Source organism: Berghia stephanieae, chromosome 7, assembly GCF_034508935.2.
Source record: "Berghia stephanieae isolate SIO BIC M18660-M18661 chromosome 7, UCSD_Bste_1.3, whole genome shotgun sequence".
NCBI lineage: Eukaryota > Metazoa > Mollusca > Gastropoda > Nudibranchia > Aeolidiidae > Berghia > Berghia stephanieae.
Window position 1 is genome coordinate 30,700,081 of NC_088366.1, and position 15,966 is coordinate 30,716,046.

The following is a 15,966-nucleotide window of genomic DNA, read 5'->3' on the forward strand; positions in this document are numbered from 1 at the left end:
CACATTGTTTTTTTGCCTTAACTAACAATTTTAAAAAGTCAAAGTCTCTAAGTTACTTTCATAAAACAAATTACGTAGCCTCGGCTTCTCTATTATGCAAATCGAAGGTATCTCTATTCGTAAACATGCAAAAACCTGATAGCGGTGATCTTTATCGCTTCGTTTTGTTATATAGAATGGATGCCTATCTTCTATCAAATATTCGAACACACAAAGCTTGTCAGCGATCCATTGCTGATTGGATGTCTAATGGCGTTTGGAACCTTGGTGATATACATGTTATTATTACACCACCCACCGAGAAGAAAGAAAAAAATTAGCCAGCTAATGCTGGACTCTAGAAAGACTAGTATTAAAATAAATTGGCGAAAAAACTCGCCCTTCAATAAAGTATATCATTCGACTTAAATGACCTTCATCTTGGCAAAAACTCCCAAACCTGGGACCCCGTGAGACCCCCAGGTTTAAGAGTTTTTGCCAAGATGAGGTTCGTTTAAATCGATCGATATTTGAAGGACGAGTTTTCTGGCCAAATTTTAATACGCGCCTCTCCAGAATACGACAGTTAACTAGTTAAAGCCATGCGCGAAATAATGATTATTATATTATTATTCTGACGAACAAAAAGGTAGTTTTGATTCTAAAGCAGCGCAGGTGTTGCAGTGAAATATGAATATCTAAAATTTGTTTATAGTAGTGTTGGACAAAGCTGTTGGAACAATAGAACATAAAAATCAGCTTTCTTTCACTCGGAATCAAGCCCAGTATAAGGGCTAACCTACACCGGAGACCGGTAAATACGTCGAGCAGAGACAAAATACTAAGATTAAAGAGAAGAGCCGCTAGACCTACCCATACCAAGCACCCGACGTCCTCTGCCGTTTATTTTTTTTTTTTTTCGAGCTTGATATGGGTGGGTCTAGCGGCTCTTCTCTTTATTCTTAGTATTTTTGTCCGTGCCCGACATCTTAATCCGGAAGACGGCAGAGGACGGCAGTGCCGGGTCGTCGGAGTGTGTGGGTTATCCTTTAGGGTTGCTGTTTTAGGATGGCTTTTTATTCTCTCGTAATCTTTTCTTTCTGTTTTGTCTGGCACTGTAGTTCACAAACTTGTCAGATTTTATCTCACTAACACACGCTACCCATTTTTTTCACCATTTTGAAATACGAGTAGTAGTTGTTATGCTAATATATTAGACGCATTTGCCACATTCTGCTGGGTTTATGTCGCGATAAAAGAATTATTTTTTAAATGCTGAAAATTGACTTAATGCTTAAATTCTACATTTCAGTATGAAAGAGTCTGAGATGGCTGAGTGGTAAAGGAATTGTACTTTGACCTCGGAGGTCCCATATCGAGGCTTGCTTTAGGCATTACACTTTTTTAATGGTCAAGGTTGTTATTTATTTACTCATTTCTTTCTTTCTTTATCTATCAATATAGATCTATCTATAGATATTTATTTCAACTTTTCTTTTTCTTTTCCTTACACTGTTGTTGTTGTTTTGTTTCACTTTTTCACAATAATGTAAGCTAGTAATTTTCATCTTTGCGACTATGTAGTCTAGTGGTATGACACTCGCTTTCGGATCGGAAGGTCCTGGGTTCGAGCCTCACTCGGCGCAGAGTTGAATCCTTGAAAAAGGCTCTGTACTCACATTCTCTCACCGTACTCAGGTGTAAAATGAGTACTTGACCGTTAACAGCGTTGTCTCTGTCGGAAAAAAAGATTGCAATATCGCCTAACAGACCCGTTCTACATATTACATGTTGCTGTTGTAAAGCGCTTTGAGCATGTTTATTGGATTTTGCGCGATATAAAAGCTGAAGTGTTTTGTTTTGTTTCACTAAAAAATTTGGAATAAATTCTGTCAAAATGCTTGTTACCCGTGTTAAATTTTTCTTTTGTATTAGATATGTGAGTTTGGTTTGAGTAGTGTGATATTTGTACAATGTGAGGCCTCGAGGACTCTCGTTGTCTTAATTATTGTATAATATACTAAATACCTACAAACATTGAAATTATTATTATTATTATTATTATTATTATTATTATTATTATTATTATTATTATTATTATTATTATTATTATTATTATTATTATTATTATTATTATTATTATTATATTATTATTATTACCATCATCAACATCATCATCATCATCCTCATCATCATCATCATCATCAATCATCATCATCATCATCATCATCATCATCATCATCATCATCATCATCATCATTATTATTATTATTTATTATTATTATTATTTTATTATTATTATTGTTATTATTATTGTTATTATTATTATTATTATTATTATTATTATTAATTATTATATATTATTATTATTATTATTATTATTATTATTATTATTATTATTATTATTATTATTATTATTATTATTATTATTATTATTATTATTATTATCTATTATTATTATTATTATTATTATTATTATTATTATTATTATTATTATTATTATTATTATTATTATTATTATCATTATTCTTAATATTACTTTCATCATCATCATCATCATCATCATCATCATCATCATCATCATCATTGTTATTAGTATCGTTGGTTGTTTGTAACCTACAAACGATAAATAAAGAATATTTTCCCTTTATTAGTATAAGTGTTAGAATAATTTGTTCCGAGAGATGTTATGACTATTGGCCAATGGCCTAAAATAAACATTTGAACTTTGAACTTGAATTTGATGGAAAGATCGCCCAGGGTGCGGGTGGGGAGACTAGATTTGGGTGTATGTCCGTATGCGCGCGCGCGTGTGGGTAGGGGGTGTGTTTGTATGTGTGTGTGTGTGTGTCTTTGTATGTAGGTGTGTTGTGTTTATGTGTATGCTGTGTGGTTGTAAGTGGGGGGGGGGGGGGGTTTGTTTAAAATTACAACTACTTGTAATGTCCTCATATTATCCCCCCCCCCTCTTCTCTCTCTCTCTCTCTCTCTCTCTCTCTCTCTCTCTCTGTGTAGCCTATAATATGTGTTGTGTTCTTGGTGACGTGTTCAGTGTGTGTGTGTGTGTGTGTGTGTGTGTAGTGTTTGTGTGTGTAGTGTAGTGTTTGTGTGTGTGTGTGTAGAGTGTTTGTGTGTGAGTGTATAAATGAAGCAAGGGAGAGATAAAAGAGAGGTAGATCAGATACGAGATAAGATAAGGATTGATAAGCTATTACCTGTAGGAGTAATTACACAGGCCTGTCACTACGATATCAGGTGAACAAAGAGAAAAAGAATGGGCCCGCACTGAGGTGTGTATTTAATTTGAAAGTCTGATAACCCGAATCATTTTGGGCTCATTGTTGTAATGGAAATACATACTTTCAAATCGACGCAAAATGTTGTTCATTTCAACAATGCCAAATCAAGCCCACAATAAATAGCGTATGGCTATCAGCCTGCACCTAAACACATTACATCTTTAAGGGTTTGAGACTTTTCAGAAATGGTTAAAAATACATGTTTGGCTGACCAAGAAGTTTGTTTATCATTGTGTTAATATAACAATTATCATTATTATTATTATTGTTATCATTATTATTATTATTATTATTATTATTACTATTATTATTATTATTATTATTATTATTATTATATTATTATTATTATTATTATTATTATTATTATTATTATTATTATTATTATTATTATTATTATTATTATTATTATTATTATTATTATATTATTATTATTATTATTATTATCATCATAATTATTATTATTATCATCATCATCATCATCATCATCATCATCATCATTATTCTTCTTCTTATTATTATTATCATCAAAATTATTATTATTATTATTATTATTATTATTATTATTATTATTATTATTTGTCTTGGTGAGAAAGCTGCTTTCCCAAGAACAAGAGTTTATCGCCACCAAAATAGCCATCGCCGCACAAAAGCCGTGGCACTGCCAAACGAACGCAAGCGCAGCAATCGCTAACCCTCACCCCACGTTCGGTGCGTTCATGTTTCGTACTTGATAACAGCGCGAGAGGCGAGAGAGGGCGGGCGGTCCGCGACGGTCGTTGAACAGCGAAAGATTAGGTACGAATTTGCGGTACTAATTTTACTATCTCACCCAAAACAAACCGTACGTAGTGAGGAAGTTACTTGTAGTGGGGAGTCGCTAAAAAAATAAAAACAAAATAAAGTAACGCACCGGTGATGTTTTTTTTGTTCCCCCCAATGATACTCATCAAATTTTCTCTAATTACACAGGTTGAGAGGAGTATCTAATTTTTCGATCAAGATTCATCATTATTCGATTAAAATGTTTTCGTGTGGAATAAAAGCGGCGTCGAGTCGGCTTTCAAATGCAAACGATAACATTAGGACTGCAAGCCACGCCGACAACAATACGGATTATGTATTATGATACTGAGGGAATATTTCACATGCCCAATGAATGAATGGGAGGATTTTTATTAATGTGTTTGGAGTTTTGTTGTTCGTGCAGTGCAAGATGGAAACGATGATTCTTTGATTTTCCTTAAATTGAGGATGCGTCACAAAACCTTAAATGGTGGTTTATTCGCTGAATTGTTTGTTTATTTTTAATGCTTATTGATAACGCTTAATGTTGTTTATTTAAGTTGGCTTGTTTAATGGTCGTGTAGAGATATATAAATATTTTTACATATCGACATTGTTATTTACTGGTTTATATTAATTTACACAGACGACGACGAAACATAATATTGATGTTGGAGTCGTCGACAATGTAATCTATTAATGTTTTGAGTAACAATTGGTTTTATAATATTTTGATTCATCGTGATTTTGGATACATAAATAAGGATGCAAATTACAACTTATTGTTGCTGTGATAACAATTAACACATACAGTTAAAAAGTACACGTTTCTTGTCGTGTGTTGTATTGTGCGTGTATGTGTTCATTCGTGCCATAGTATGATGAATAAAAATACACAGGTTATGAGTGACGAGGTTCATAATATGGATAAGATAATAATAATATAAGATCACAGAATGAGGATCGATCATCTGACAAGCTTGTGTTGTCATTCGGAGATACGACCAATCTCACAATATTAAGATATTATTAAAAGAAAAATAGATGCTTTTCCGAGTCTGTACATATTCATATCAAGAGTTCAGTTCTATCTTTACGTGATTAATTCGTCATGTCAGCAGTGGTTGGTTTGAGTCCACAGCTCTGAGGTTGGTACTTTTCTAACGGGTTACTAATGCAGCACTGAGGAATAATAAATATATAAATATCATATTCTACGTTGCCTAGACGTGGAATTGGAGTATCTTGAAACAAGGAGACCCTACCAACATGTCTCGAAGGAAACAGTCTAACCCCAAATCCATCAAATGTAAGTAAACCCAACAAATGTATTATACTTACGTTTATACACGTTTATATATATATATATATATATATATATATATATATATATATATATATATATATATATACACACATAAAATCATCTATCTATCTATCTGGCTTTCTACCAACCTACATGTCTATCTATCTATCTATCTATCTATCTATCTATCCACCTATCTATATATCTATCTATCTATCTATCTATATATCTATTATTAATTTATCTGTCTGTCTGTTCTAACTATCCCCTTTTTCTGGCCAATTATCTATCTATAAATATAAATGTAATCGATCTGTTCATGTATCAATCAATGACTAAATGTCTTTTTCCATTTTGGCCATACAAATTTTAACTTCATATATTTTTAGTGGAATGCGTTTGTCATTGATTATGTTTTGTCCAAGGATTACTATACAGTATAGTTGTCCTTGGTTTTGTCCAATACAGTAAACACTATAATAACTCTCATGGAAATAATATTTGAAAAGAATTGGTGTTCTTCAAGTTAAAAAAAAACAACACACGCACAAATCTCACACCAGGCGTGGCTGGATGGCTCAGTCGGTTGTGCGACCGCTCGCTGTCTTCTCTCTCCTGGTCAGGTGGAGGGTGTCGTGTCAATAGAAAGTATGAAGTTGACGTCACTCAGGTCTTTGGGTATTGCTTTTTGCCATCCGCGTTTATGAGTAATTCTTACTGAACTGTGTTAACCAGACTATAGACGCTCAAGGTTTCACATAGTTTTGTGTGGTGGTCCGTTATACTTCCGGATGGCAACGTTGTGAGCTTCTTAGCTAAACGCATACTATCTATTAGCACTGACTCAGTGACTTTTTATTCTGTTTTCAGCTAGCATTTCTCCATACCCTATTTTTCTCAACGTACAAAGATACCAGTTCCATATAAGTAATTATTATTCAGTCACTGATCAAGGGACTAAATCATGTGTCAGACGTATTCATTCAATAGCGAGAACGAAGTTGACGTCACTCAGGTCTTTGTAATTGTTTTTAGCCAGCCATTTTTATCAGTAGTTTTCGCTAAACTGTATTAATCAGACGTTAAACCTACACATAGTCTTGTGTGTTGGTACGTCATTTTGGGATGGCGAATGTTGTGAGCTTTTTGGCGGAGTACAAAGCATCAATAATAATAATTTAAAAATAATGAGCTTTTATATAGCGCAATATCCACTAAACGTGCTCAAAGCGCTTTACAAGGGGACCCTGGCCAACAGCAACATTTATCATTTAGGACAAGACGATATTAAAATTTATTCGGACAAAGACAACGCTGTTAACGACCAGGTACTCATTTTACACCTGAGTATGGGGAGAGAATGTGAGTAAAGAGCCTTTTCCAAGGACTCAACTATGCGTGTTACCGATCTACGTGCAGTAGCGGTAGATTTGGATACCCACCAACTTGTCCAAAAGCCTTAAATTTGGGACCTTTTTATAAATATTGTGTTGACGATTTTGGAAGTCTCAGGCAATATTTTATTTTAACAAATTGGGTGTACTTTGATCATGGACCCATCGCTTCAAGATGGCGCTGTGTTTAGATGCTAATATTTGGGATCGTAGATAGCTCATACGGTAGAGTCACGATCTCCCCGGCCAGGCGGAGTTGTTATCCAGTAAGGTCGCGAGTTTAACCCCCCCCCCCCCCCCCCCCCCCCCCCCCCCCCCCGAAAATTTTTATTCTCTGTTGTCTTCTGGCACTTTCCTACGCACTTCATTTCTTGACATTAATTATAGTCGGAAAAATTAATGAATCGTGGGTTACCTCGCTCGGCGCATAGTTGAGTCCTTGGAAAAGGCTCTTGACTCACATTCTCTCACCGTACTCATGTGTAAAATGAGTACCTGGCCGTTAACCAGTCCTTGTCGGGAAAATAATATCGCCTAACAGCGTCATGACTCGTTCTACATGTTTCGTGTTGCTGTTGGTCAGGGGCCCTTTGTAAAGCGCATTGAGCAAGCTTTGTGGATATTTCGCTATATAAAAAGCTCAAGTCTTACGTTTTTTATATTTTATTGGGGAGAGTGAATATACCCCTAGTTTGTTTAAGGGACACAAGGGAACATTTCACATTTCTGGTCATTTTAACTTTAAAAACATGTTTTTGACACCTGGTTTGCACCGACATAATAGCGGGCTAATACGATGGGTCTCATATTATTATACGATATATATATATATATATATATATATATATATATATATATATATATATATATATAGGTTATATATATATATATATATATATATATATATATATATATATATATATATTATGTATATATATATATATATATATATATATATATATATATTATATATATATAAATATTCTCTTGGCCAAAGTGGGACAGGGACGATGTGTACTTATATTCAGGTCTGATAACTCAAAATTCTTATGGTCTCATTGTTGTAATGGAAATATATTAAAACGAGCCAATAATGGCGTCTGGTTATCAGACCTGTCGAAAAGAGACGTTTTGAAATTCTATGGCAAAATAAATGTTTAGTGTCATCAAATTTTCATGCCTTCCATCTTTCATTGTTGCTCTTGTTCTCTCACGAACAAACTACTTTGTATACTCATGTGTGTGTATAAGCATGAGTACACACACACACACACACAATCACACACGCACACACACACACACACACACACGGAGAGAGAGAAAATAAATAAATTAAAAAAAAAAAGAGAGAGAAGAGAGAGAGAGAGAGAGAGAGAGAGAGAGGGAGAGAGAGAGAGAGAGAGAGAGAGAGAGAGAGAGAGAGGGGGGAGAGAGAGAGAGAGAGAGAGAGAGAGGGAGAGGTGTACGGCAGTTGAATTTTAATATACACAATAAGACGGAAAGATATTGAGAGCATGTTATTATGGACGGCGAGTGTACGGGGGGGGGGGGGGGGGGGTGTTGTATGCAGGATTTCATTTCATGTTAGAGCATCTGGTAGTCTAAGGTACAATAAAAGAGGAGAGAGAGAGAGAGAGAGAGAGAGAGAGAGAGAGAGAGAGAGAGAGAGAGAGAGAGAGAGAGAGAGAGAGAGAGAGAAAGATAGATAGAGAGAGAGAGAGAGAGAGAGAGAGAGAGAGAGAGAGAGAGAGAGAGAGAGAGAGAGAGAGAGAGAGAGAGAGAGAGAGGAGTATCATTGTATTTTGTCGTGTTTTCATAATTACATATTTATTATGCGTCGTCGTCTAACGGACGGGTTCACCAAGTGCAGTGCCAAGCGAGTGCACAATTTGTTTGGTGTGACATTGAAATTGCAAGCTCAGAGAGTACATTGCCATACTCTGTAATAAAACACGTTTTGAAAAAATTGGCCAGAAAACTCGTATTTCAAATATCGATCGATTAAAAGTACCCTTATCTTGACAAAAGCTCTCCAATCTGGTACTTCAGTGAAATCCCAGGTTTGAGAGTCGTTGTCAAGATAAGGGTAATTTTAATCGATCGATATTTGAAGGATGCGTTTTCTGGCCAAAATTTAGGAAACTTTTTTTTTAGGAGTACGGTAGTACAGAAATAATAATTACACATGGCTCTCTGATGATTGACGATTACATCAGAACAACTAGGAGCAGTGGTGTACATACATTCATGCCTAATTATGGTTAATTAATTAATTAACATCAATTATAACTGAGTGAAGATGAATAAGCATTCTGTATCTTAAAGCAATTAATCTCACTCACCATCTGATCAAGTAGATATACTGTAAACCCTTGTATGATAAGGATCACACTTATTTGAACAACAGGTGGCGGTGCAGTTGTTCTTTAGCCAGAACCATAAGTAAAGCCCATGGAGACGGTGTTATTCATCTCGGTTTATGTAGGGTCTTGTGGTATGACACTCGCTTTCGGATCGGAAGGTCCTGGGTTCGAGCCCTGCTCGGCGCATAGTTGAGTCCTTGGAAAATACTCTTTACTCACATTCTCTCATCGTACTCAGGTGTAAAATGAGTATCTGGCCGTTGACCGCATTGTCTCTGTCCGAAAAAAAAAGTAATATCGCCTAACAGGCGTCATGTCCCGTTCTACATGTTAAGTGTTGCTGTAGGCCAAGGACCATTGTAAAGCGCTTTGAGCACGTTTAGTGGATATTGCCCTATATAAAAGCCCTTTTTAAAAACTTTATAAGCAGAACATTATATTGCACAGCTTCAACAGTGTGTCATTCTCTGTCATTCAATCTGCGCTCCAGCTTTACTGATCTGAAGCAAGTTTTGAAAGAAAATTAAAAAGTCATCTCTTTCTGTTATCTTTTAGATGGTTTGTAGAAAGAACCAATTGAGCATTTATTTATTAATTAAAAAAAAAAAAACTCTCTCCTTACCAATCATAGGAAAATCGTCACAATGGGTACGATACAACCAACATTTTTCTGATTCAAATTTCTTTTGTACATCATAAAATTGTAAGAAAATGGACTGGGTGTTGTAGAGCATGTATTGCTAAAGAAATGATGTATCGCAAGAACTTTACTGCTATTGTGTTTGAGTAATAAAAAATATATTTTTGTGTTAGTTGGGTGTGAAGTTTTGGGGGAAATCCTGAAAAAGGCTGGTAAGGAGAGAGTTAAATTAAGAGTTGAAATAAAATGGATACGCAATCTACATAATATACCTTTATTTTTGTTGTGTCACCTCGTAGAACATATTTAAACTAATTTACATTAAAAAAAAAAATAATTCCATAGTCTCGTCTTTTAAATTTTGATATGATAGAGTGATATTGGTACCGTTCACCTTATTCGAATTGTTACTTTAAAATAACAGAATTAAATAATTTAAAAAAAACCCCAAAAACAATCAGCACTTCCCATAGAACAAACTGATCTATTGACCTATCGGGAGGATGGGCCAGCATTACAAGACCGGAACAGCAAAATGTGTACTTTTTTGCAGGTCTGACAACCCAAATGTTTATGGGCTCACTGTAGTAATGGAAATGGGACCTATAATATGCACTCTCAACCAACTCGGAAAACAAAAAACAAAACAAAAACAAACAAAAAAAACTGTTTATTACAAAAGTAATACATCCAAGTCCATAGTCTACTGCCATACTCTGGAAAAACACATATTTAAAAAGTTGCCCAGAAAACTCGACCTTCAAATATCGATCGATTTAAACGACTCATCTTTTCAGGCCAAATTTTTAAATAATGTATTTTTCCAAAGTACGGCAGCATAATAATTGTGTTGGGCTATCAGCTCTACATTTATTCTGTGCATAATATAATGATAATATAGGGGCAGTACCATCTGCAACAGCACAAAATACGTCCTTTATTATTGTTATTCTTTGAGCAACGCGATAGCTTTGATTTTATCTGATCTCGAAGTTTAGACGCTATCCCACGATCTTAAGATAATAATATAGATAACAACAACCTTTGACTCTATTGCCGGTCTTTGGATGAAAAAAAAAAAAAAAACACCAAAAAAACAAAACAAAAACCAAACAACAACACATAATATTTAAAAACTTGGCACGAAAATTCGTCCTTCAAATATCGATCGAATAAAACGACCCTCATCTTGTCAAAAATTCTCAAACCTAAGACTTCGGCGATGTCCCGGGTTTGAGAGTTACTTTTTAACCTAAGATAAAGGTCATTTTATCTCGATCGATTTTAAAAAGACGAATTTTCTGGCCAGAATTAAAATAAAAAAAAAAAAATAAAAATAAAAACGTGTTTTCCCGGAGTACGGTATTGTAGTCTATCGAATGATTACGGCTGACACGTCGCATATTTTGATCTTATTATGTTTGTAGTTTTTATTTTTATGTCTTTAATTGTTGACCAGATCGGCTGTTCTAGTTCTTATCACAATTTTTGATTTAAAAAGATAAATAGATATCTGCTGTATAGAACAGTTCTGAACAATAGTGGCAGCACCAAAACATGAATAATTCATGGCCGTTCTGAGCGCATACAACATGGCACAGAGCTCGTCAATAGCACTATAGCATTGGCTGTCCTAATTGGGAAGAAAAGAAGAAGAAGAAGAAGAAGAAGAAGAAGAAGAAGAAGAAGAAGAAGAAGAAGAAGAAGAAGAAGAAGAAGAAGAAGAATTATAGTAGAAGTAGTAGTAGTAGTAGTAGTAGTAGTAGTAGTAGTAGTAGTAATAGTAGTAGTAGTAGTAGTAGTAGTAGTAGTAGTAGTGATGGTAGTAGTAGTAGTAGTAGTAGTAGTAGTAGTAGTAGTAGTAGTAGTAGTAGTAGTAGTAGGTCTGATAACAGCACATTTATAGGCTTTTTTTTGGTTTGTTTTTGTTTGTTTTTGTTGTTAAATTGGACAATATTTTGCTTTGGGTTGAGAATATTTCCATTTACGTAATGAGCCAATAACTCTTCTGCCGTACTCTGGAAAAACCCAAAATTCCAAATATGGGTTTTTCCAGAGTACGGCAGAATTCGAGTTGCTGGACCTGCAAAAAACGCGACGGACTCTATCCATTTTATGTGACACAAACATGCTTACGTGTTGGTTACAATTATTAGTTATTTCCCATTCTTACTATGAGTTAAGGTAACTTGGTAATAATTCTCTTCTCAAACCTGAGATTTGATACGAGAGATTTGATACGAAGTCTTCTTCTTCTTCTTCTTCTTCTTCTTCTTCTTCTTCTTCTTCTTCTTCTTCTTCTTCTTCTTCTTCTTCTTCTTCTTCTTCTTCTTCTTCTTCTTCTTCTTCTTCTCTCCTTCTCCTCCTCCTCCTCCTCCTCCTCCTCCTTCTTCTTCTTCTTCTTCTTCTTCTTCTTCTTCTTCTTCTTCTTCTTCTTCTTCTTCTTTCTTCTTCTTCTTCTTCTTCTTCTTCTTCTCTTCTTCTCTTCTCTTCTTCTTTCCTTCTCCTTCTCCTTCTCTTCTTCTTCTTCTTCTTCTTCTTCTTCTTCTTCTTCTTCTTCTTCTTCTTCTTCTTCTTCTTCTTCTTCTTCTTCTTCTTCTTCTTCTTCTTCTCCTCCTCCTCCTCCTCCTCCTCCTCCTCCTCCTCCTTCTTCTTCTTCATGTAGAAACTTCAAGGTTGCGTAGCCTACCGAAACATCTTCACTTGGTTTTAAAATACATTAGAAAAAAAAAAAAAAAACCAACAAATTGACGAATGCTTGTTGAACGTGCCATGTAATGAACTTTGGTGCTTGAGGATACTGAATATACTGATGTGACTGAATACCCAATGATACCAAACAATTTAAACAATCAAGGCTGTCAGATTCCGCTGCATCCGATCGTAGACGATTTGGAACCATTTTAATTGATCGACATAATTTGAATTAATTATTTGCATAATTACTGGTGGGGATCTCGATAGCTCAGTTGGTAGAGCACTCGCTTCACACGAAAAAAGGACCGAGATTGATCTCGGGTGCAATCGGGATTTTTTATTTCCTCCATGTCCACTCAGCAGTGATTGGGTAGCTGGGTCTGTTAAATCTGGCGGAAAATACTTTGAGATTGACTATTGCCCTATCCAAAGGATAGCAAACAATTGCCATTGTCCTTTTTACGTTACAGAAACCGGAATAAACTCCGGCTCCATGGGCTTAATGGCTCTGAAGGACTTGTAATTACTGATTGAAAGAAATATTAACATTTTTTATAATACCACCGATTTTATAATAAACATAAAGAAATGGTAGCAAATAAATGTTATAGCACATACATACATATATCATTACTAAATTGACATAATGGCTTGGATTTCATCTGATCTAAAAGTTCTATAAACTCGTAATCACACGAGGATCTTAGATAAAGATAGATAATCGCTGCTGCACAATGACAAAAACAATTTCTTCAATTTTGGCCAGAAAACTTTGAATCAAGTATTGATAGACTGATATGTGATACTCCCCTTTATATATTTTAAAAATATCAAACCTGAGACGTCACAAAGTGCACATTGATTCTCTCTTCAATAGAAAAATCAGCTTTAGACTTTTTGACAAGGTGGAGATCGTCTTTATGAATGGATATACGAAATAATTATTTTTCTGGCCAACATTTCTAAAAAGCTGATTTGTTAGTATACGTCCTTCCTTCTTTGATTGTTGTCAGTGAAGAAAGTATGAACAAAGCGATCATTATATCATAGATTCGTGGTGATTTATTACAAAAATAAAATATAACTACTACCACAATGATATTTGAAATGAATCAGACACAATGGACGAATCACAATGGAGTGGTTAGGACCAGTAGTTTAGGATTTGATAGCATACTTATTATTTTTTGTTTAATAATGCGAAACGAAAGAGGAGGAGTAATAGCAGCAGCAGCAGCAGCAGTAGTAGTAGTAGTAGTAGTAGTAGTAGTAGTAGTAGTAGTAGTAGTAGTAGTAGTAGTAGTAGTAGTAGTAGTAGTAGTAGTAGAAGAAGAAGAAGAAGAAGAAGAAGAAGAAGAAGAAGAAGAAGAAGAAGAAGAAGAAGAAGAAGAGAAATACCGTTTTAAGATGGAGTTAAAAGTTTTTCCAGTTAAAATGTAAAATGAACATTTTGTCATTGAAAGACCTTACTCCCATCGTCTTTGTCCTCGTTATCATAATTATCATCAACGATGGCTACCAACTCCCTACAACCCCAGTCAATAGTATCAACACTTCCCATCGTCGTCTTTGATTCCAGCTTATTCTTTTATCATTGTCATCTTCGTCATTATTATCATTATTGTTTTTTTTTTATCACTATCATCATCAACATCATCAGCTTCGACATGTTGTCGTCATCGTTATTATCGATGTTCATGAATTTCGTCTCTTCATCACACATATTCATTCACTTTGCATGTTTAATTAACGTTCGAAAAGAGAGGGGGAAATGGATCAGAGAAAATTTTTTTTTTCTTATTTTCTTTTCTTTTTTTTTTGCGTATAATTTGTTATAAAAAACAAAAACCTAACAACCTAGTTAGGACAATACCAATATGTAATCAGATAACTGAATCTGGGAACTCCCGTACTCTGACCACCCCTCCCCTCCCCCAACACACACATTTTAAAAACATTTTGACCGGAAAACTCGTCCTTCAATCAAACTGACCCCGATCGCGGAAAAAATAATAATAATAAAAAAGAAAAAAAAATATTATTATATATATATATAGGTATATATATATATATATATATATATATATATATATATATATATATATATATATATATATATATATATATATATACCCTCAAACCTGATTTAAATCGATCGATATCTCAAAAACGAGTTTTCTGGCTAAAATTTTAAATACGTGTTTTTCCAGAGTACGGCATAGTTTGTGCAGTTGGTTGCTTGGACAACAACAAACAAACATTTGATTTATAATTTTGAACATTTTGACTCAAAATCCAATTTCAAACGTCTATCTGGTTTATTCCGATGTAAAAACAAGATTCACACTTAACGTCGCAATAAATATTGTGGCGAATTATTGGATTGACAGTATGTAGACTTTGTTGGTTTTCTCTAAGTTAATACTGTTATATTTGTTGATCATTGGAAAAAAAAAGTAATTGAGGATGAGATTCTTAAAGTCTGCTCGTGTAAAAAAAAAAATAAGTTCACGCACTCAAGCAGTTTATTGGACACCAAAGTATCGCCAGGTAAACTTGATGTTTCCAAATACTCAGGGATTTGGTCTGTAAGCAAACAAGACGAGTAGTTCCCGTTCTCTACTAAATACATGATAAAAAATTGCAGTATTCTCTGACTGATGAAATTGCCGCTTAGCAGGTTTTGAAAGTCGCCTTCTCAAATTGTCTGGTTTGGAAATATAGCAACTTTACGCGCATCAAACATGGTGACGCAGTGGGAATATGCTATATTAATGTATATGCATTTTATACAGTATATTGTTATCCTATTTATATTTATATCGAATGAACATTTGAGGCATATGCTCAGTTACATTTTTTTGTCCCTGAACATTCTATACAAGCCCACGTGTCGAAAGGATATTTCACAATGTTGTGCGGCTATGTTGTCTTGTGTGGTATGACACTCGCTTTTGGATCCGAAAGTTCTGGGTTCGAGCCTCGCTCGGGGCTTAGTTGAGTCCTTGGAAAAGGCTCTCATACATGTCTCATTCTACATGTTACGTGTTGCTGTTGCTTTCAGCACGGTAAGTGGATATTGCGCCATATAAAAGCTCATTTAAAAGAAATGGAAGCATGGAAAAACATCGTTGTATGTACATTGTACAACGCCTTGCATTTGAAAATCACGTGTCAACAGATTGAGAGAAATAAATCATCGTAAAATACGCAACTATCAGAAGCTGTTTTCTCACTTAATGCCCATCATGCAGCAACGGAGGACCATCATCATCATCTTCTTCCTTCTCTGTCCGTGCCCATCATCTTCAGGGAGATACCTGTCTCTTACCCTTATCTCTCCTCCAAGTTGCCCGTGGCCTGTGTCCTTTCTCTTCTTCTCTTTCTTCCTACTTGATGTTTCCCTCATTCTTTCTCATAACTCATCTCCACTTTCTTCTCATGATGATGTCCTTCATGTCTTACATATGATATGCAGACAGCTTGTTCCTGTCGTTGCTTGTCA

At 34.9% G+C, this 15,966-nt stretch overlaps 1 protein-coding gene across 1 annotated transcript in view; it reads left to right on the forward strand.

The window, feature by feature from the left end:
* The first annotated feature begins 4,035 nt into the window (after positions 1 to 4,035).
* Positions 4,036 to 15,966, forward strand: part of LOC144977052 (uncharacterized) — a 72,860-nt gene continuing 60,929 nt past the window's right edge. The window contains exon 1 of the mRNA XM_078921779.1: positions 4,036 to 5,370. Coding sequence (XP_078777905.1) covers positions 5,331 to 5,370 — 40 coding nt within the window. The 5' untranslated portion in view covers positions 4,036 to 5,330. The remainder of the gene's footprint in view (positions 5,371 to 15,966) is intronic.